At 45.8% G+C, this 19168-nt stretch overlaps 9 protein-coding genes across 9 annotated transcripts; 4 read left to right on the forward strand and 5 right to left on the reverse strand.

The window, feature by feature from the left end:
- Window positions 1–504: 504 nt before the first annotated feature.
- On the reverse strand, window positions 505–1880 carry V2V93DRAFT_359085 (TLC domain-containing protein; the record flags this gene model as incomplete). Its single annotated transcript, XM_066908080.1, has 2 exons — window positions 505–1601; window positions 1673–1880. 2 exons carry the CDS (start codon window positions 1878–1880, stop codon window positions 505–507), a joined length of 1305 nt encoding a protein of 434 aa, XP_066765861.1.
- A 1370-nt stretch (window positions 1881–3250) lies between these two features.
- On the forward strand, window positions 3251–5018 carry V2V93DRAFT_324594 (uncharacterized protein; the record flags this gene model as incomplete). The annotated part of the gene is made up of 3 exons (XM_066907476.1): window positions 3251–3323; window positions 3615–3671; window positions 3727–5018. 3 exons carry the CDS (start codon window positions 3251–3253, stop codon window positions 5016–5018), a joined length of 1422 nt encoding a protein of 473 aa, XP_066765862.1.
- A 734-nt stretch (window positions 5019–5752) lies between these two features.
- On the reverse strand, window positions 5753–7381 carry V2V93DRAFT_370182 (glycosyl transferase family 21-domain-containing protein). Its single transcript, XM_066910202.1, has 2 exons — window positions 7223–7381; window positions 5753–7163 (listed from the first exon to the last, which is right to left on the reverse strand). Exons 1-2 carry the CDS (start codon window positions 7318–7320, stop codon window positions 5900–5902), a joined length of 1362 nt encoding a protein of 453 aa, XP_066765863.1. The 5' UTR covers window positions 7321–7381; the 3' UTR covers window positions 5753–5899.
- A 133-nt stretch (window positions 7382–7514) lies between these two features.
- V2V93DRAFT_370184 (tRNA synthetases class I (C) catalytic domain-containing protein) lies at window positions 7515–10101 on the forward strand. The gene is made up of 3 exons (XM_066910203.1): window positions 7515–7718; window positions 7824–8009; window positions 8072–10101. The coding sequence occupies exons 2-3, from the start codon at window positions 7899–7901 to the stop codon at window positions 10034–10036; spliced, it is 2076 nt and encodes a 691-aa protein (XP_066765864.1). The 5' UTR covers window positions 7515–7718; window positions 7824–7898; the 3' UTR covers window positions 10037–10101.
- Window positions 10100–12220, reverse strand: V2V93DRAFT_251168 (transcription factor Opi1). The gene is made up of 2 exons (XM_066907115.1): window positions 11619–12220; window positions 10100–11212 (listed from the first exon to the last, which is right to left on the reverse strand). The coding sequence occupies exons 1-2, from the start codon at window positions 11839–11841 to the stop codon at window positions 10164–10166; spliced, it is 1272 nt and encodes a 423-aa protein (XP_066765865.1). The 5' UTR covers window positions 11842–12220; the 3' UTR covers window positions 10100–10163.
- Window positions 12221–12260: 40 nt separating this feature from the next.
- V2V93DRAFT_370189 (uncharacterized protein) lies at window positions 12261–13846 on the forward strand. Its single transcript, XM_066910204.1, has 3 exons — window positions 12261–12450; window positions 12504–12660; window positions 12714–13846. The coding sequence occupies exons 1-3, from the start codon at window positions 12315–12317 to the stop codon at window positions 13798–13800; spliced, it is 1380 nt and encodes a 459-aa protein (XP_066765866.1). The 5' UTR covers window positions 12261–12314; the 3' UTR covers window positions 13801–13846.
- A 104-nt stretch (window positions 13847–13950) lies between these two features.
- On the forward strand, window positions 13951–14831 carry V2V93DRAFT_370193 (uncharacterized protein). Its single transcript, XM_066910205.1, has 2 exons — window positions 13951–14123; window positions 14194–14831. The coding sequence occupies exons 1-2, from the start codon at window positions 14088–14090 to the stop codon at window positions 14647–14649; spliced, it is 492 nt and encodes a 163-aa protein (XP_066765867.1). The 5' UTR covers window positions 13951–14087; the 3' UTR covers window positions 14650–14831.
- Window positions 14747–16913, reverse strand: V2V93DRAFT_370194 (glycosyltransferase family 20-domain-containing protein). Its single transcript, XM_066910206.1, has one exon. It carries the CDS (start codon window positions 16683–16685, stop codon window positions 14799–14801), a length of 1887 nt encoding a protein of 628 aa, XP_066765868.1. The 5' UTR covers window positions 16686–16913; the 3' UTR covers window positions 14747–14798.
- A 184-nt stretch (window positions 16914–17097) lies between these two features.
- V2V93DRAFT_251007 (DHS-like NAD/FAD-binding domain-containing protein) lies at window positions 17098–19161 on the reverse strand. Its single transcript, XM_066907114.1, has 4 exons — window positions 18762–19161; window positions 18237–18708; window positions 18052–18180; window positions 17098–17992 (listed from the first exon to the last, which is right to left on the reverse strand). Exons 1-4 carry the CDS (start codon window positions 19048–19050, stop codon window positions 17296–17298), a joined length of 1587 nt encoding a protein of 528 aa, XP_066765869.1. The 5' UTR covers window positions 19051–19161; the 3' UTR covers window positions 17098–17295.
- Window positions 19162–19168: the final 7 nt, after the last annotated feature.

A 19168-nucleotide genomic window follows, 5' to 3' on the forward strand; every position in this document is an offset into this window, starting at 1 on the left:
TTCCAGGGTTTAAGTCAGTGATCTATATTTATAGTAAGTACAGTTTAATGCGGAAGTCCGTAAACTAAAAAAATAAGCTTCTAATAAATATACAAAAACTTCTCCAGTCTCATGAAATAGAGAAAAAAATTCAGCAAGTTTTCGTAAGATGTGGTAAGAGATTGAAAGCAAAGTAAAGGGAAGAAAATATGAAGAAATATGAAGAAATATGAAGAAATATGAAGAAAATATGAAGAAAATATGAAGACAACCAGTGGATGTGAGAGCAGGTGTCTAGAAACAATCTAGATCACGACCAAAGGAATTACACGGGAAAAATGGTAAAAAGGAGCAAAACATATAAAAAAAATACAACAATAACTAACAATTTTAAGGATATAAAACAGGACCGATCCAGCTAACAAAACCAACGATTCCATAAAACAATAATGAATTGACTTTCTTTAGAGTAAACATAAAAAGTCATAAGAACAAATAAACGACTGAATAAAAAAGGACGGATAACTAAGACTTAACTGATACTAAGTTTTCGTGGCTGTCGACTAAGGTAACCTCATCATCGTCATCATCAATATCATTTTCTTCAATCTCCTCAGACTCATCTTCATCATCGCTTCGCGAGTCATCAGCTCCAGAGCCGGTAATAACTTTAAAGGCAACTTTTATAATCATATAGAGCCAGACCAGCCCGATAACTTGCAGGATCCAGAGAAGACTGACAAATGAGAACTGAACTAACTCAGTGAAGCACTGCTCGTCGCCAGACGATGTGCTAGACTTGTTGAGTCCGCGCGCGACAAGTTGAGAGTCACCGACACTAATAACATCGTCCAGCGGATCAAAGAAGCACTTGTAACCAATCAGGTTTTGGGCGTCAAACATGGCTGAGAAAGTGACTTTGACGAAGAGAATGTGCTTGGTGACTATCCATAGGAGGATGAAGACGCCAAAAGCATAATCGCAAAGGGTCTGGAAACCAAGATACTTCAGCATTTTAGCCGATGACAAGGCAATATCAACAATGTCCATAAGACAAAGGATGACGTTGCCAGCGCGAGTAAAGCAATAGTTGTAAGAAGCAATGAGCAAGACGGATGTGACGATGTGATGAGTAAACATCTGAGTGAAGTCCTTGCGGCGCTTTTCGATATTGAGAACCAAGATCTGCTGCAGCCAAAAGGAGAGCTGAACAAGATAGTAGAACTTGAAGAGAGGTTGCAGCTCGCGATGTGGCCATTGAAGCCAGAGCTCGTCGAGGTTGAACCAGTAGGAAGAATTGTATGCGAGATAGGTGCCGAGAGAACACAGGGCGACACAATACGACCAACTCCAAGCTTGCTCAGCAAAGCGAGTAAGGCCCTTTTTTGAAGAAATGCCAGAGTGGATGGCGAAAGGGACAAAGATGTAATCCATCATAAAGGCACGGATGAAGGTAAAAGCGAGAACCCAAAAGAAGACAAAAAAGATATCATCTTTTCCTTTAACATATAGACCCGAGTGTCCAACTCTGTGTGACAGTGAAAAAAATTTGGAGGTGATGTGCTGGAACGGTAGGAAGAGATGGGTAGCGAGGAGGGCACCGATGATGTAGAGGGGCAGTGCTGTGTTACAGAAGATCAAAGTCAGTAAAATTATGTCGAGTCGCAAACGAATAACGAAAATAAAAGCATACATATTTGATTTTGCACAACAAAAATGAGGACAGGATTTGAGGTCTTGCCGACAGCTCTTTTTGAAGCAGCGAAGGACGATAGCTGTGGAGAAGAGGGTGGAGTGAGGATCTGGGTAGAATGTTGGGAGATGCTTTGCTGTTGCTGCTGCTGTCTCTGACGAGGCCCAGTAGATTTAACGGTTGCCGAGGATGTCCAAACCGCAGACATTCTTCACAGGGATGCGCAGAGGATTGGACAAAGAGGAGGGCTGAAGAGAAACAGGACTTTATATTAACGACAGACGCGTGCGAAAAGGGAGTCTTGGACAAAGTAGCGAGCGACTTCGACAGAAGTAGTTGAAAAAAAAATTTAGCACAAAGAGATAACAAGGAGATGATGTTTATAAGATAAAGATGAAAAAGATAATAAAGCGAAGAAACAGAAGAAGAAGAAGGAGAAGCTAAGGTAAGAAGACAAAGGCAGCAGAAGCGCAGGAGGCAAGACACCGACCTTTTTTGCACGCGGCCGCCGCTGCTGCGCAGGGCGGCTTATTAGTTTTGGGTATTAAAGAGCGGGTGCTGGTGCCGCAGAGTGTTCGCGCTGCAATCCCCAGCACAGAACAGATTAATAGGACGATTTAGAGAGCTGAGTACTTTTGATAGTGCTCAAAAGTGAAATAACTTGACGATATATCGCCAACGAACAAACCACGATTTGGATAATAACAGCGGTAACGACAACAAAGATATCATAAAGAACAGAGAATGGTACACGTTGTCCGTGCGGCGTGGTCGTGCGGCGCGAAGCCAGCTCGGCCTTCCTTTCATGGTTGTATTTCAAATGCTGTATTTAAAGATTTTTTGGGAATGTCGCGGTCAACATTGCGTATTGTAAATCGAATTGTATTGATAAACAGTTGAATTACTATGAGAACCATAGTGCCTTAGACCTGGGTAGTCTGCACTCTGCCCAGTACTGCTCTAACCCAATTCCCGGGCGTTGATTGGTCCCGCCGCATGCTCATGCGTACACGACAGTTATGCCGTATTTATGCGCCCAGAACAAAGAAAGCAGAAAGCAGCCAGCCGCCACCACTCAGGAGTCGGTCTTTTTCTCTTCTTTTTCATCCTCTCCTTCATTCTTACCGCGTCTTTCACGCGCTTGGTATGTACATGTTTTGCTCTTATTTTGTTTATTGGTTGGGAGCTTGTTCTAGTTTGTATTGTCAGCGAAAAATACTGAACCTGGGTCGGCGTGGCTGTGTCGGAGTGTCTTCCTATTCTATGCCACTCATCCGTACAGCGAGTTTTCGCTATCGTTCATCCTTTCCTGACAGCGCTGCTCCTGTCGTTCAGCATTCTCGGATTCTTTGGTTTTTTGAGCTCAGTATTGGATGATGTTCTGTGAACTCATGCTATCCACCCTTAAGCACTCCCACACACTCTGCCATCGTCGGCCTTTGTTAGACCGGTCGACTCCGTCGGGCCTCAATACCTCATCGACGCACTCCATTCATTGAAAAGCTGGCAATGCTAACATCTTGTCTCTAGTATTTATTATCTTTATTTCTTCCTTTCCTCTCTTGCTTGTTCGTACTCATGTCTTACTACGACTCCAGTGCTTGGCAATCGGTACCGACTCCTCCTGTCGCGGCTTGGGAGTCGCGTTCTGGTTAGTTGTCCTCCATTCTATCCCTTGCACGCTGCCCGCCTTATGTCTTCCATTTTTTCCAATACATACCTCTTGTGTGTTACAGAGTGGTGTTTTATCTTTTGCTGCTGAAGAACTGCAGACGATAAAAATGCAAAAAGCTTTGCAATCTATAGTCTCAGCAACAACTGCCGGGAAAATTTTTTCTGGACATTTTGCTGTATTCTGTATTAGTCTTTTTACAAGAATAATTAATTTGGAGCTTAAGACGGTAGTGTTATTCTATTTTCGGGAGTCTAACTCATTCTTTAGTGTCATCTACCCCACTGCCTGTCGAGGAAGCGGGTGCTTTTACGTCTCAAATTGATGGTATGTTTTGCATTCTAATTTTCGACTTTCAGCTTAATTATAACATTATCCGCAGAGGTCGATCGTGCTTTGGATAATCTTATGAAGTCTGGAAAACTATTCCCGGCTCGTCGTGACGGAATGCCTCTTCTCTCTCCTGGTCTTCCCCATGGCCCCGCGCCGATCGACCCCCGCATGGCGCAGCCCGTTGCCCGCCCTCCATTCGTGTCGATGCCGTCCGATCCTGATATTATCCGTTCTCAGTCGTCCATGGCTGCTCTTAACAGCTTTTATGCATCGCAGCGTTTCCAGCCTTCTCCGGTTTCGCAGGTACCTCCGCAGCCGCGTGGTAGCGCTTCCGACCCAGACCAGGTCTTGCAAATGAAACGTCGTCTGGCTGCCGCCCGCGAGCGTGAGCTGCGCAACTACCATCAGGAGCAGCAGTTCAACCGCAGTATGTCTCCAGACACAACGCGAAAAGTCTTCCAGCAGCAGCCTCCTACTCCTTCGAGTATGATGGCCGACCTTAACCCTTTTGGAACGTTAGGTAAGGAACGAGTTATGTCGCCGTCTGCTTTGTCGGAAGACGAACGCCGCGAGATGATGAACCGCCAGCACCGTGCTCTTTACGGGGAGATGACTGCTGACGGGCAAAACTTGCTACGCGCCTCGACTGGAACTCCTGGTGAAGGTCGCGTTATGTCTCCGCGATTGGCTTTCGACCCATTTCAACAACAGCAGCAGATGCAGCAGATGCACGCGGCTCAACAGCACCAGTTGAAGCAGCAGCAGCAGCAGCAGCAGCAACAACAACAGCAGCAGCAGGGACGGGAATCAAACTCGCCTATTGGCCGACCGCGTTCAAACTCGAATGGCACCTCGTCACCGTCGTCGCGCTCGGCTAACTTTAGTCTGTTTGACAGCACTACTACTCAGCAGTCTAATACGTCTGTGTCATCGCCGGAGCATTCTCCTCGTGCTCCGCTGATTCGCGCAAACACTTCTAATGTCGGTCCGATTGGTTCTCGCCCGATCGGAATTGGCTCTGGCGCCATCGGCTCTCGTCCGATTGGATCACCTTTCTCTCTCGGCCATGAGACGGATCCGTTTGGTCATCATCTTCCCGAACGGTCCCCATCCGTGGCATCGAATCCGTCATCTGTCGTCGGCGGCGACACTTCTTCGCTCTCGAGCTCGTTCAATGGCGGAAGCATGTCGAATAGTGGTAATAACTCGTCGATTAATAACAACAATGCCTCGAGTTCTTCTTCCAATGCTCCTACTTCATCGTCTGTGGGAAACATGGCATGGTCTTCAAAAGTCTGGGGTAATAAGGGTTTAGGTATGGCTGCATCTGTTTGGGGTTAAATTAAAAGAAAGAAAGGAACGACAAAACACAGAAATTTGGTTGCAAAAAGCGTTCATCGGTGTTTTTTGTCTTGAAATATCATTTGTGGGAATTTTTATTATTTTATTTTTGTTGTTGTCGTTATTGTGTGCGTGTGCGCTCTATTTTTTGTTATGCTTGCTTCTTGTTTTGCGTGTTCGGGTGTGAAGTTTGGGCAAAAGACGGTGTTCTTTTTTTTTTATAAAAAAATTTGCGTTGTTGAAACGGTTCGATCAACAGTTTTTACTTTTATCTATAATTTGTACTTTTTATTCTTTTTACCAGTCATTTTTTACCAATATTTGTATTTTTTGTGATGATTTTATAACGGAAGACTAGGAATTGTTCTAGCTTGAAACTCTGGAGCTTGCCTGCCTTTTTTTTTTTTCGATTGCTATTGTGTATATGTGTGATACATCAGTTATCACTTACGATTCAAGCGGTGCTATTGAAAGAAACAGGATGAAGAAAGTAATCGAAAGTGAAAGAGCGCGGAAACGTGCCTGTCGTTTCTTGGCATTAATTTCTACTTGCTATTTCATGTTATTCTTTATCTACGGAATTTGGGTCATGCTTGCTTTTATGTTTGTATGCGTGCGTACATGATTTATGGTCGTGCGTGTGTGTTTTATATGTATGTATGCTTTAGGGAATCATTGTGTGTTGAAGGAAGGAGCAGTCGTATTTTTTTCCTAATACGTTTTTGACTATATTTATTCATATAAAATTTCTTTTGTGCTGTTCTTTTTAGTTTTGCTTAATTAAATATTATTGTTTTCTATAAAACTTGAAGAAAAAAGATGATAGCTGGTCCAGTAATATAAGTTACAAATGCGATATATTTACAGCGAAGAGAAAATCATCACCATCCAAGAGTTTTCCTCCTGGCATCGACCGACGACTGTATCTCGACAGCTGTAGTATCAGGTTTTATGTAAAACAAGCGATTCCGCCACTCGATACGAGTACCGAGCATGGCGGTAATCCAGATAGGTAAAGCGAGAGCTTCACGAAGAAACCAGGTTAATAGCCAATTCGGCAAACCGCGATGAGCAGCCGTCGCAGCGTTTGGACGGGCAAAGGCGGGGGTTTGGGAGTATGATAATGAGGAAGCGATGGTGGTTGCTGCTTGAGCCTGGTCAGCGTCTGCTAAATCGATGTTTGGCGAGGAGTGTATACAGTTGAATATCCAGCAATCCAAAAGCGCCCATGTGAATACATGTACGACCAGGAACTTGCCAAAGGACGCGGCAAAGAATACGTGGAACGCGATTGCGCCCATAACACCGCACAGAAAGCACTCAGTCATAGGCTCGACCAGCGTAGCTGCCGTAACAATATATTTTCGCACCCGTAGCCAGCGAGTTCTGCGGAAAAAGTACTCCTTAAGAGATGAACTGCTCACGGGTTGTACCACACGGTCACCATTCATTGCGTGTCGTCCACCGCGCTTCCACAGGCCATCGCCAATCATCTGGTCTTCGGCTATAAATTTCGCAAACCCTCTGATGCCTGACGCGTCGACTTTATTCAGCTGGGAGCGACGGAAAAGATTGGATTTTCCCATGACGCAGGAAGCAACTGCGACGGTGTTGATTGCCGTGTAAAACTTTGCGTGCGCAGAAGACATGAAGAGTTCATCGAGTCGAGCACCCCAGTTCTGTGGAGGAACAGCTACACAGATGGGTAAATGGTGCACGAGCTGTATACGCGGATTCGCTTCAAATGCAGCAACTGCACGAGCCATCGCTCCCGGAGTAATCCACACATTTGAATCAAGGACCCAGAGCGTATCGTATTGTGCTTCATCGTAGGCGCGAATCAAATTATTTACCTTTGGATTCACGCCGTATTTTTCTGCTCCGATAAATAACCGGGATGGAATATGTGGATATCGACTCATAATCTTCCGGACTACCGGAATGGCCGGATCTGAAGCTTCGTCTACACAAAGCAGAATCTCAAAAGTTGAATAGGTTTGTTCGAAGGCAGAGGCTATACATGCCTCGAACTCGGTATCGATACCTTTCAGAGGACGCAAGATTGACACCCCCGAAAATGACTTGACGACAGATTCTGCGGGTGGAGGCGGAAACGGTCTCTCGTTATGCGAAAACTTCCTTCTTCTGTGAGCTTGTCAGTATTTGAAGAAGCAACATGTAGTTAGTAGCAAGAAACACGTTACAGTTGAAAGTAGCCAATTCCGCATACTAACCAAACAGTAGCATACCACACTCCAAAAACCCCCGCTACGGCCTTCAGAATGACCGAAATCCATGCCATTTATTCTCCTATCCTCCTTCGGTCTTTACGTTGAGATTCTATAATTATCATTTACTGCTGCTGCTAATACTAAGAAAAAGTGCAGCCGATGCAGCCGCAGTATGAGCCGCATAATTAAGGTTTACTTATCACGTGAAAAGAAGAATGACTGATTTGGCCGAATCCGAATTATTTTGCTCCAGTCTGAAGAAGAGCATTCACTCACAAAACTTTTCGTATTCTCGGCAAAGACCCATTACTATTGGGTCCATATATGACGTCTGCTGCTTACAATCTTTACTCTCTCATTGTTCCCCGTTTGTCGTCAAAGATTATTCGCAGCTCTCGGTTGCTGAGTACGTCTTGCATTTCCATGGCCGACTCAAAAGTCAAGCAGCCAGAATGGTTTACTCCGAAAGGTGAGTCTACTACGGGCTTGAAGCTGTTGAACACCCTCACAAAGACGAAAGTATGGCTATTGATTTTGGGATCAATGTTACGAATAGTAATTAACAAGAACGCAGGTGCCGTTTATACCAATCAATGGTCGTCGAGTCACTTGGTACTGCTGTGGTCCAACAGTTTATGATGCTGGACATATGGGCCACGCCCGAAACTATGTCTCGACTGATATCTCGCGTCGAATTCTGCGCGATTACTTTGGATATGATGTCTTCTTCGTGCAAAATGTGACTGATATTGACGATAAAGTGAGTTTATATCTGTGACAGACTAAAGCAAGCTTAAGTTGTACTCAAACTCATGTAATTAGATTATCGTGCGTGCTCGTCAGAATTATCTATTTGACAAATACGTTTCCGAGCACTCGTATCTGACCCCTGAAGTGCGCGACAAGATCACAAAAGCAACAACAGCCTACTCGCAAAAGAATCTTCCCAAAGCCCCACTTTCATCCACTGATTTCGCAACCTGGGCTGCGACAGTAGATGTCGCCGATGAGAGCAAAGAAAATCCGAAATTCAGCATGCATTTTTCGGCGCTCAAGAACGCTTACGCGGCATCGGCTTCTACTGGCGATGCTGTGGATGCCCTGGAATTGGCAAAAGACGTGCTGATTCTAGTTCTTGACGAAGAAGAAGGATCTGCTGTGCGTGATCCCGAACTGTTCAGGAAACTGCCTGCCTTCTGGGAAAACCATTTCAATGAGGATATGCAAGCCTTAAATGTTTTACCGCCGACTGTTGTCACGCGTGTATCGGAATACGTGCCCGAGATTGTATCGTTTGTGGAGCAGATGGTCAAGAATGGATACGCTTATGAAGCTCAAGGAAGTGTGTATTTTGACACTGCATCTTTCGAGCGCGAGGGTAAGCATGTGTACGCCAAGCTCCAGCCGTGGAGTCGTGGCAAAACCGATCTTATCGATGAAGGAGAAGGAAGCTTGTCAGTCAAGACTACTGCAGATGGTAAGAAATCGCCGTTTGATTTTGCGCTGTGGAAAGCTAGTAAACCCGGTGAGCCTGAATGGGCTTCTCCGTGGGGCCAAGGTCGACCGGGATGGCATATCGAGTGCTCGGTAATGGCTAGCGAGGTTATCGGTTCGCAGATGGATATTCATAGCGGTGGTATTGACCTTGCGTTCCCGCATCATGATAATGAGCTTGCGCAGTCCGAGGCATATCATGAGTGTCCGCAGTGGGTGAATTACTTTTTACATACTGGCCATCTACATATCGAAGGTTTGAAAATGAGTAAATCGTTGAAGAACTTTATCACAATTCGAGAAGCATTAGAGAAATATTCATCTCGGCAACTCAGGTTAGCATTCGCGCTTACACAATGGAACAGCGCTTTGGATTTCAAAGAAGGCCTCATTTCCGAAGTTAAAACTGTCGAAACCACATTCACAAATTTCTTTGCTGTCGTGCGTGCTCTCGTTGCTGAGGACTCTGCTTCAATAGCAGCTGGTGCGCATATTCCGCAGAGATTTGGTACGCTTGAAAAAACATTATTTAAAGAGCTAGCGACGGCGCAAGAGGAAGTTCATGCCGCATTATGTGATAACCTAGCCACACCGGCGGCAATCCAAAACATGGTAAATCTGGTGGCGCGTGCGAACATTTACGTCTCTGCTGCAAAAGCAGAAGTAAGCACATCGACACTCGCCGAAGTCGCCCGATGGTGTACGCGTGTCCTCTCGGTTTTCGGCTTTGACGCACGGCCAGATGGATTAGGCTGGTCCGACCCCACGGATTCAGAATCCTCATCAGCGGAAGAAATCGCGATGCCGTTTGTGCGCGTATTATCTCGCTACCGCGACCAAGTTCGCAAATCGGCTATTGCTAAGGATCCATATTCCGAATTCTTAAAGGCCAGCGATCGGGTTCGAAATGAAGATTTGCTGGAGTTAGGCGTCGCGCTAGATGACCGCGATGGGGACTTACCTGCTTTAGTAAAATTCGTTGATAAAGAAGAGCTTGCTCGTCAGCGTGCCGAGAAGTTGGCAAAGGAAAATGCAAAGCTTGATCGAAAAAAGAAGGCTAAAGAGGAAGAAGAAAAGAAAGCCAGGGAACGTATAGAAAAAGGGAAAACTGATCCCAAGGAAATGTTCAAAGCTATGGAGGAGTTTAGTTTGTTTGATGAGACTGGACTACCGACTCATGATAAAGAAGGTGTCGAACTCGCTAAGAGTCGCAAGAAGAAATTGGCGAAGGAGTACGAGACACAAAAGAAGTTGCATGCAGAGTATTTGAAATGGCTTGAACAGAGCAAGTAACAACAAAAAAAATTTAAACGCAAATGTATTTACTCCATATCATAACAAGAAAAAGATTAGTTCCCAAAGCATCGTATACATCCAAATTGCAATGAAATCAAAAGAAATATTCGTAGACAGGACGGTTTCAATCCTGCATCACGCTGTCCTCACCATCTTTTTCTGCCTCTGACTTGTCGACATCCATTCCAGAGTCAGTTGCCGTCGCGCCTGCATCTTCAGTGCTGGACTCGTTGTGTCTTCCTAGTCGGTTACACCATCCTTCGGCACGCTCCAGCGTATCGCCAACAATATGAGTAACTCCACCAAGCATTTGCAGAGCCTCACTAGCGAGTACAATAACGCGACTAGCCTGCTCTGTGGCATGCTGCGACTGGTCGCCATCATCGGCGCCTAAACTACTTTCGCTTGTGCGTCGAGACGCCGGCATAGATGCACTAGCTTGTGCCCAGCGCGCAGGCAATTCGAGAACGTATGTGCGCACGTGTGTGCGAGCAGGTTCAGGTAATGCTGAGCCCGCGTATGTGGAGACGACGCCAACAACTTTTCGTATCGTTGACACTATGTCTGCTTTTGTCTCTGATACTCTTGATGAGAGTAGCGAGTGCCGGTGACGCTGCTCAGTCTGGCTCTGTAAGTGGGATTGTGGATCGTTTGTGAGAGCGTCGTCGTGCTGACGTTGCTCAGCAACAATGGTGTTGAGGGTAGTGATTGCTTGATCAAGGTGTCCATTAGCGTACTTTAACCATGTCAAGCAATACCGCAGGCTCTTAAGTGACTCGTCTGACATGGCGACAGTGAGGCCGGATGCATTAGAAATTACATTGTGCAGCAGAGATGCTTGCTGTTGCGGGGAGGTTTGAAGATCTTGAATGGGAGGAAGTGTATTTGACCGCTTGTCGATAGCCTCAGCTGCAGAAGACCGTCGCTCGAGCCGATCGAGCTGCCGAAGCGCGAATCCCTCGAGAGGCTCGAACCGTCGCACGACAGGCCGCGCGACAGACTCTACCATCTCGGCACCGTACCGAAAACCGCGGGAGTACGATTTTCCCGTCTCGTATGCGCGTACAGCGGAGGACACAAGTGTGTAGTTTGTCATTCGGGACAAGAGCTGTGATTGCGGCGCCTCGGTGGAAGCGACTGGCGGTGGAGTAGCGCGAGAGGAGTCAGAGTGATCTGAGAAGGTAGATTAGTAAATCAAGTCTGCGAAGGAGGCTGCCACATGGAATTTGGATCTAGCTGAGCAGAGCCGAAGCCGGACACGTGCGGACGCGTCCGAGAAGGAAATCCCGCGGCTTCTCAGAGACTGGTATTCTTTTAGGTGGTTCATTGTTGAGTTTCGATGCGAACCCCAGACCCGCACGTGAAAGTCGTGATGTGGTACCCAGGACAACGAAGGCAGCGAGGTACAATTAGAATGGCTGCTGGACAAAGCGAAGATATATAACCAGCGCAGAATAGCTGAAAAATAAAAGCTGGAGAATAAAAGATAGGTATATTGTAGGAAGATAAATCAAGTGCGTCGCGGCTCACAGCCCAGCCAAGCCCAGTGCAGTGACATAAAACACACAAAATTACTTACCACATCGCAAATCCTCAAGGGCCTCAGCAGCAAGTCGCACGTCGGGGTCGTCGATAGAAAGTCCTGAAGTGAACGACATGCACTCATCTTCGTCGTCGGCGGACGAGCGAGTTGCTGAAGAGTAGGTCGACAGCGGAGTGTAGGACGCATCGGTGAAGCTAGAGTCCTTGGTCTCGCTGTCGCTCACGCACAGTGACTGAATCGATAAACGGCCGTCGGCCATGCTAAGTAGAAAAAGGCAATCAGTTTGCTGAGCACCCTTCCGCTGAATAAGTGGTGGCGAAGAAAAGGAGAGGTATCGAGGAAGACGGGAATAGAGAGGAAGAGGGTACGGTCAGCCTCAGAACCGGGGTGGGTCGTCTGTTGTCGAGCGTATATGTGAACCATTGTCCAAACCATATATCATTCAACCATCTCACCTGTGTCTTTTGAATATAATGTTTGAAGGAGCTAGTGCCTATGCAATTACTATCAGTAACCTCTATTTATTATCTTTTCATCTTTTGATATAGTTAGACGGAATTCGCATGTGTAGTGTCTATATAGTGTTTGTGCAGATAAAACCATAATCATACTACTGTCTAATTCGCCGAGAATATTGTATATCCATCCGGTTATTCAGTGTCAATAATACACGATATCCTTAAATTGATCGAGCCAAATCAAATCAATGAGCAAATTACAAGATTCATAACAATGCAGCGTCTTTCTCATCTGCGGTCGGCTCTTGCTGCTGTTCCGAAGTTGTTCCCAGCATCGATTGAAGGTCTGCATGCGAGAACAAAATTGGCTCTCAACTCGATGGATCCAAACTTCAAGATCCGTATAGGTTGTGCGTATATCTTTTTATGTCATTTAAAAAAGATGGTATTAATTATATCAAAGTGGCTCCATTTGAAGCTGATAGAAGAGAGACGAAAAAGTTACTGGACGCGCTGATTGTCGCAAATATGCCAGTTCCTGTCGAGAAGCAGGCCGCGAATGAACTCGTCTGGTACGACACCATCAAAAGACGTTCGTTAGCAAAGGATTCCAAAGTAGAGTGTGTTTGAGCTTTGTTTTACCAATCAGCAATTCAGTTTTTAACTCTTATAGGGGCGGTTTGTTTCAATTGACAATTACAAACTTCATGCAAGCATACTCGGCGCCAGTCCCTTTCCTTCTCGACAACAACCTCGTACTTCTTGAGAGTATGCACCAACCCATGACCGCCAGCGACCTTTACGAACCGTGTCATCTACACATATTTATATCCAACGACATCTCCTCTCTGACCATACCGCTTCCTTCAGGAATCGTGCCTGCTTTGCGTGTTCTTGATCTTGCCGACCCACAGTCGAGCGATAGTAACATTGGAAACACAACACTTATCGTCTCTACAGCCAAAAATGATATACGATCTCTCACATCTCGACTCTCGGATCGCGACGGTATAATAAATGCATTACTAAGCTCTATTGCTGTTTCGTGCAAAACGTATGTACGATCAGCTCGCGCTTATGTATCTCGCGACGCGGCCGATGCCGACGACATAATCTCTACGCGTAAAGAATGGTCGCGTGCTGCCCACACCGAGATAAGAGATGTTCTTGAGCCGGGTCTCGATCGGTTTGAGCGAAAGGCCGTGTGGTGGAAATTATATTTTGTCATGGATGATCTCGAAACCGTCTGCGAGAAAGAGGTGATTGCTCGGTTTTTACCTTCTACCGAGCGCTCGCTTGTCTATGTACTTGGTCAGCTGAGTACTCTATCTTCTGCCGAGATTTCTCAAAAGCAAGCTGATAAAATCGGCACAGTCATTGCGAATAGTCGCGACCGCGTCGCGACAGAGCTACTGCTGCCTCTTCACGCGCGCGCACAGCGCCTCGTCGTGCGTACATTCCTCGACACGCAGCTCCCTATTGCCGCCCTTTCGTTCGCCGGATGGCAACTAGATCTTCTTGAGATATCGGGTTATGCAGCTGGTGGCCTTGCAATGCTTGGTTTTGTTTGGGGATTTAAACGTTTGCAATCGCGATGGGACGCGCTTGTAACTGCCTTCAAACGCGATGTACGCGATGTCGCTCGAGAGGCAGTCGACCGAGGCGAGGCAGAAATCTACACAGCCTGGGAATCTAAAGTGGTTGAGATGAAGAAAACGCTTGAAGAGCAGGCTTCTGTGGTGGAGAAACTAGAGATGTAGAGTGGAACTTGTACAATACGATATAGCATACATACCTAATTTAGACATTTTGAATAGTCTGTTTTTATCATAAATTACCTGCTTGATAAACCCTAAGCCTTAACGAAGTGCTGACGTCAGGTTATCCGCACAAGGGCATCGGCAGACGGCGTTCGCCGACCGTCTTCTTTGTTTACTTTGAGAAGAACAAGTCAAAAGAAGGGAGCAAAAAAAAAGCGGAAGGGTCTTGCTTTTAAATGCAACTAATCTGCTGAGAACATAGCAGTCTGGTTCGTCATCGCGCAAAGATGGGGGCAGTCGCAGCCGTAGTCAATGCCATCTTTGTATGCCTTTTGTCTATGTTTCATCTATATATTTTATCGGACTTGAATGAACTAATATGTAATATTGCAGTCTGCCATTCTTTTTATTGCCTGTGCGATAACATTGGTGCTTATGTATAAATGGGCTATTCGCCCTGTATTCGACCGCTACAATATCTCGATCCCACTCCATGATATCTCAGCATACTTGCAACAGCAACAGCGACAGGGCTCAATAGCGCTATCAGGGACCGACGAAATCCCGCTCACACCTTCAGATCTGGAATCAGGCATTGAAATCAATAATCTCGGCTGGAGGAAAGATGTAATTGAGACGCGCGTGCATTCAAGTTGGGAACCTGCTAGTGCGGATGATGCCTCTGATATCTTTTTCGATACACAGAGTACTATTGGTAGCGTGCGGAGTTCACAAGGTATTCTGACGCTCAATAATAGTAATACAGGTGCTGGTAGCTTAGGATATCCTTCTCTGGCAAGACAGCAGCAGGTTCCTGATACACTCGTAGAGAGTGTGCATGAAAGTTAATCTATCGATGATATATATCTTGTAACTTAACGATTATGGTTGATGGGTTTTCTTTGCATTTGTCTTACATTTTTGCAGGCTGGCGTTCATGTAGGTGTTCTTTTTTAGTTGGTATAACTCACTTCTATTCAAATCATATTAAAATTAACTTACTCCTGGCTAATCGCATCATGCCTCGCTTCCCATGTCTTGTTCAACTTATTCAAAAATAATCGCACCCAATGCGCACATGTGTTTGTAGTAACTTCTGCATACAACGCCTTATATCTCATTTCCCTCTCTTCTCGCGGCATCGTCAACGCTTTCTCGAATGCCTCCGCAACTTCTACGCTATCCCATGGATTCACAAGTAAGCAATTATTTCCAAAGACTGCAGCCGAACCCGTAAATTCAGATAATATAAGTGGTCCTTTACTCGTTTCGCTCTGACAATAGATGTACTCATGACAAGTCAAATTCATTCCCTCGCGTAAAGATGTGACAACAAACACATCAGCCTCGTACAGGAGTGCAAGGTACTGCTCAAACGAGATGTCCTGATGTAAAAATACTACCGATGGCTCAGAAGCCACATGCGATGACGCATTAATCCGGGTGACAATATCCGAGACTTCAGATTCAAGATCTTGCGATGCAATATTAGTCAGACATACTTGGATGAAAATAGCATCTTCCTTGTATTCTGGATGTTTTTGCAAAAACCGCTCATAACCAATGAGCTTGTGGCGCACACCGCGGAATTGGTCAAGCTTGTCGCGTCCGACAATCATCTTCTTGTCAGGCCAGCGCTCGCGCAGCATTGCGCGCCAGCGCTTGACTTCGGGGTCTTCGCCTTGCTCCTTGAGTGATGGCGGATCGATTCCGATAGCCATGTCCACAACACTAACGCGTCTTCCACCAAAGTCTATAGACCCGTCTCGGTTGGACAGTAAACCAAGAACAACTTGGCAAGTTTGTCTAAAATGTCGCGCGTACTCGTTGCTCTGAAATCCAATCACATCGGCACCCAGTAATCCTCTCAGTAGAAGCTTTCGCGTGGGAAGACATCTATAAACCTCAGAAGATGGAAATGCAATGTGCAAAAAAAATCCAATCTTGGCGTTGGGAATTCGGTCGCGCACAAGACCAGGCACAAGGAGGAGGTGATAATCATGTACCCAAATCGTGTCTCCCGGTTTGTAATTCTGCACCACCACGTCTGCAAATGCCTTGTTTAAAGCATGATAATGTACCCACGAGTGGTCTTCGTAGGCTTTTGACTTAGCATTGTCCGGGATCTGGTAGTGAAACGTAGGCCAGAGAATGTCTTTGCAGTAATGCGTATAATGTCCTTCCATAGTCGCATCCGATACAAAGACAGGGGCCTCTTGGTTCTCTTGCATAAGCACTTTTTCAAACGATTTGCGCATAGATTCATCAATAGCATCCGTGGGCATACCAAGCGTTCCTATCCATTTCTTGTCCGTTATAGTGCCTTCTGCCTCTGCACGGGCGATTGCATTACGCAGACCACCATTTCCCTTGTGGTACTTTACGATACTCCATGGGGCGGATGAGAACACCGTAGCGGGATCTTTCGGTGACGAAGGCATAAGCGGCGCAGGACGACGCGGCGCGATTCGCAACGACGGCGTATTTGGAATCGATGGCGCACGCGGCGCAACAAGTCTCTTCGCGGGAGGCGGCGAATTAGCCCGGCTTTTCGGATGAGTAACTGCCGGTGCTCGTGGATGAATGTCAGAGTGCGACTGTCCGAAAGTTGCCTTGTCTTTAATCTGGGCTGCGCGGCGCTGCTTTTCGAGAGAGAGCGCGTAGACGTTGCGAAAGTTTCTCTCGAATTCAATGGCAGCGTTCGCACCAGCGGGAGTATCGTCATCGTGATGGACAGGAATCGCTGAGTTCAGAGAAGACGGCTGGACAGGCGGTACGTGCTTGAAGAAAAAATCCTTGATGTCTTCGTTGAGCGGCGGTGATGCAGGCGGTGTATTGTTTGAAGAAGTCACACGCGATGCCAGTGTTTGGATAAAGTTTGGCATTGGCGACGGCGACGGCTTTACCTTTTGAGAAGACGGAGCATGTTCATAGGAAGAAGATGTGCGGGAGAGGATAGGGGACGAGACCACAGTGTCGACGAGGGTCGGGTCGTCAACGTTGAAGTGCACCGTGTGCGGCAGATATCTGATTCGTCAGTACACGATTGTTTACAGACACGTAAAGATACAAAAAGAAAAGCAGATGAACATACAAAGAAACCACAAGCAAAGCCATTGTTGGATGCTGTCGGAAAAAGTCGGATAAAGGTGGGAGCAGGAAAAGAGATCAAGTCGAAGAAGCTTCTTTGTTCCCAACTCGCTCTTTGAATTTCCTTGGCTTGTTTGCGCAGTTATAGTTCTGAGCAGCAGCAACAGCCACAACAGCAGCAGCGTTATTACTAATATATTGTAATTATAAACAATTAATATTACTTGATATATTTGTATTGTAATCAACTATAATTAGCAACATTTTACGCCCTGAAATGTATAGGCGGCTCGCTGTGCCGAAAAACCCCACGTGTGCCCCTCCCCCTTTGCTAGACTACGTCATGCCTGCTTACTTAATTACTTACATTAGTGTAAATAACAGCTTTATATTAATGAACATCGCTCAGGTATCTTTGATATCTGTAGCATTTTCAGAAGATTCTGGACCAATCGCCACAGCCTTACTGAACTTGTACATCCGCGGCGCAGGCGCTTCAACGCTGCCCACAAACCCGTCCTTCGGCGCCATCTCATGCCGCAGCTGCCATTCATTTCCCAATTTTGCGCATAAATACTCCACAATATCATCGCAGTCGCCAAGTAACGACACGTCAAACAACGCGTGCGTACATGGCGTACGCGAAATATAAATCTGCGGAACTTGCGGTGGTAAAATTCTTATAATTTCGCTCACCGGAGCAACTTTTAGCGAAGTGCCAATACAAATCAAAAGGTCGCATTGATCAACGTCTTGACCTAGTAGTCGAGTCTCAAATACCTTTGGCAAAGCTTCTCCAAAAAATATAATATCCGGTTTAATGACTCCGTCGCAGAATTCGAGATTCTGCTCAACAATATCGTCATCGTCATCTTCATCATCGTCTTTTCGTTTTCGCTTCCGTGAGGTTTCGGGTGAAACTTCAGTAATCGCTTCTTCGTTTATCAGAGGTGGCTTTTTGCATCGGCTGACTTTTCCATTTCGGATATCGTCAAATATATCACTTCCTTCTATCTTGTGCCCGCATTTCTGGCATGTAGCTGTTGCGAACGAGCCGTGACATTGTACCAACTTCTCTTTCGATATTCCAGCATACGATTCTCTTTTCATTGTCTGTCAGTAACTTTTTTTTTGCTATAATAAATGATAAGTGTAGCATACATATTGTCTATATTTTGTGTGTAGTTTGTAAGTAGTTTGTCGTTATCTTGAACTAATTTGATAAACGCGTGCGTAGGACTGAATCTTGAAACAGTCGGTAAGATATCCTTTGAGAATGTGTAAAAAATACTATTGATCCAGCAGTTAGTATCACTTGTATGCGACGATATCTCGAGAAACCGCACCTTGGATCCTCTCTAAATATCTGTAAATCGAACACCTCCTGTGGCTCGCTTAACCCCATCAGCTCAAGCTTTCTATAAATTCCTTGGTCCGATCTAAAATCAGGGATTCCTAAGCTTGTACTAATACCCGCACCAGTTAAAATTACGACGTTCTTTGCATCCTTGAGTAGTCTGACTACGTCGTCAATTGTTGATACGTCTGCTAATGGCTGACGTCGCGTCAATTCTCGGTTGATGGCAACATTAAGCAAAGGTATTAAAGATTCTTCATCAAGGGCATCCAGAAGACCGGTGACGCGCAGTCCAAGAGCATACAGAACTTCTCGTAGTGATAGCTTTTTTGTTGGTTCGTCGGATGGTATGGGATCATCTTCTATTTCGATAACGTACTTTCGCAGGAATGCCTCGCGACCATTCTGTCGGAGAAACTTTCGAATTTCGTCGCAATTTTCTTCGGGAAGAAGTGGTACCTCTTGACAAGAGTTAGTTTTCGTTCTCACATCGAATAAACATTATATTAGTCACCATCATCATCACCTGAGCCATCACCGTCATCGCTCTTAGATCCCAAGGCGCCGACATCTAGAATATCCTCCAAAAAACCAGCATCCGAGTCACTTCCATCGTCACTCTCTTTGCTCTCATCCTCATCGTCGTCGTCAACATCACTCTCATTATTTTGTATCTCGCCTAAATCTAGTTCCTCATGTTCACTTCTATCTAGAACATCTTGGCCTTCGTCACCGACCAATTCAGCAAGCGGCTCTATTACAGCACTGCCATTTTGCATGGATACAAGATATTCCGCTTGCATTCTCTGCGCAGTATATCTTTTTATTCTTTCTCAGAGTTATATGGCATCTCGTCGTAGCTATTAGACGCATGTGGCGTCGGAAACCTTAACCTTTACCCTAAAGACCTAATAATTATGC

Source organism: Kockiozyma suomiensis, assembly GCF_038497685.1.
Source record: "Kockiozyma suomiensis strain NRRL Y-17356 unplaced genomic scaffold V2V93scaffold_7, whole genome shotgun sequence".
In the NCBI taxonomy this organism is placed as follows: domain Eukaryota; kingdom Fungi; phylum Ascomycota; class Lipomycetes; order Lipomycetales; family Lipomycetaceae; genus Kockiozyma; species Kockiozyma suomiensis.

Excerpts from the sequence above, each read along its gene's own strand:
- V2V93DRAFT_370194 (XM_066910206.1), bottom strand. The coding sequence starts at position 16,685 with ATGCCAAACTTTATCCAAACACTGGCATCGCGTGTGACTTCTTCAAAC.
- V2V93DRAFT_251168 (XM_066907115.1), bottom strand. The coding sequence starts at position 11,841 with ATGGCCGACGGCCGTTTATCGATTCAGTCACTGTGCGTGAGCGACAGC. Across the intron at positions 11,213-11,618 it reads CCTTGAGGATTTGCGATGTG|ATCACTCTGACTCCTCTCGC; the intron begins GTAAGTAATTTT and ends CTACCTTCTCAG.
- V2V93DRAFT_370189 (XM_066910204.1), top strand. The coding sequence starts at position 12,315 with ATGCAGCGTCTTTCTCATCTGCGGTCGGCTCTTGCTGCTGTTCCGAAG. Across the intron at positions 12,451-12,503 it reads CTTCAAGATCCGTATAGGTT|TGGCTCCATTTGAAGCTGAT; the intron begins GTGCGTATATCT and ends ATTATATCAAAG. Across the intron at positions 12,661-12,713 it reads GCAAAGGATTCCAAAGTAGA|GGGCGGTTTGTTTCAATTGA; the intron begins GTGTGTTTGAGC and ends TAACTCTTATAG.
- V2V93DRAFT_370184 (XM_066910203.1), top strand. The coding sequence starts at position 7,899 with ATGGGCCACGCCCGAAACTATGTCTCGACTGATATCTCGCGTCGAATT. Across the intron at positions 8,010-8,071 it reads TGACTGATATTGACGATAAA|ATTATCGTGCGTGCTCGTCA; the intron begins GTGAGTTTATAT and ends TCATGTAATTAG.
- V2V93DRAFT_251007 (XM_066907114.1), bottom strand. The coding sequence starts at position 19,050 with ATGCAAGCGGAATATCTTGTATCCATGCAAAATGGCAGTGCTGTAATA. Across the intron at positions 18,709-18,761 it reads TGGCTCAGGTGATGATGATG|AGGTACCACTTCTTCCCGAA; the intron begins GTGACTAATATA and ends ACTCTTGTCAAG. Across the intron at positions 18,181-18,236 it reads ATATTTAGAGAGGATCCAAG|TATTTTTTACACATTCTCAA; the intron begins GTGCGGTTTCTC and ends CTGGATCAATAG.
- V2V93DRAFT_370182 (XM_066910202.1), bottom strand. The coding sequence starts at position 7,320 with ATGGCATGGATTTCGGTCATTCTGAAGGCCGTAGCGGGGGTTTTTGGA. Across the intron at positions 7,164-7,222 it reads GGAATTGGCTACTTTCAACT|AAGAAGGAAGTTTTCGCATA; the intron begins GTAACGTGTTTC and ends ACAAGCTCACAG.
- V2V93DRAFT_370193 (XM_066910205.1), top strand. The coding sequence starts at position 14,088 with ATGGGGGCAGTCGCAGCCGTAGTCAATGCCATCTTT. Across the intron at positions 14,124-14,193 it reads CCGTAGTCAATGCCATCTTT|TCTGCCATTCTTTTTATTGC; the intron begins GTATGCCTTTTG and ends GTAATATTGCAG.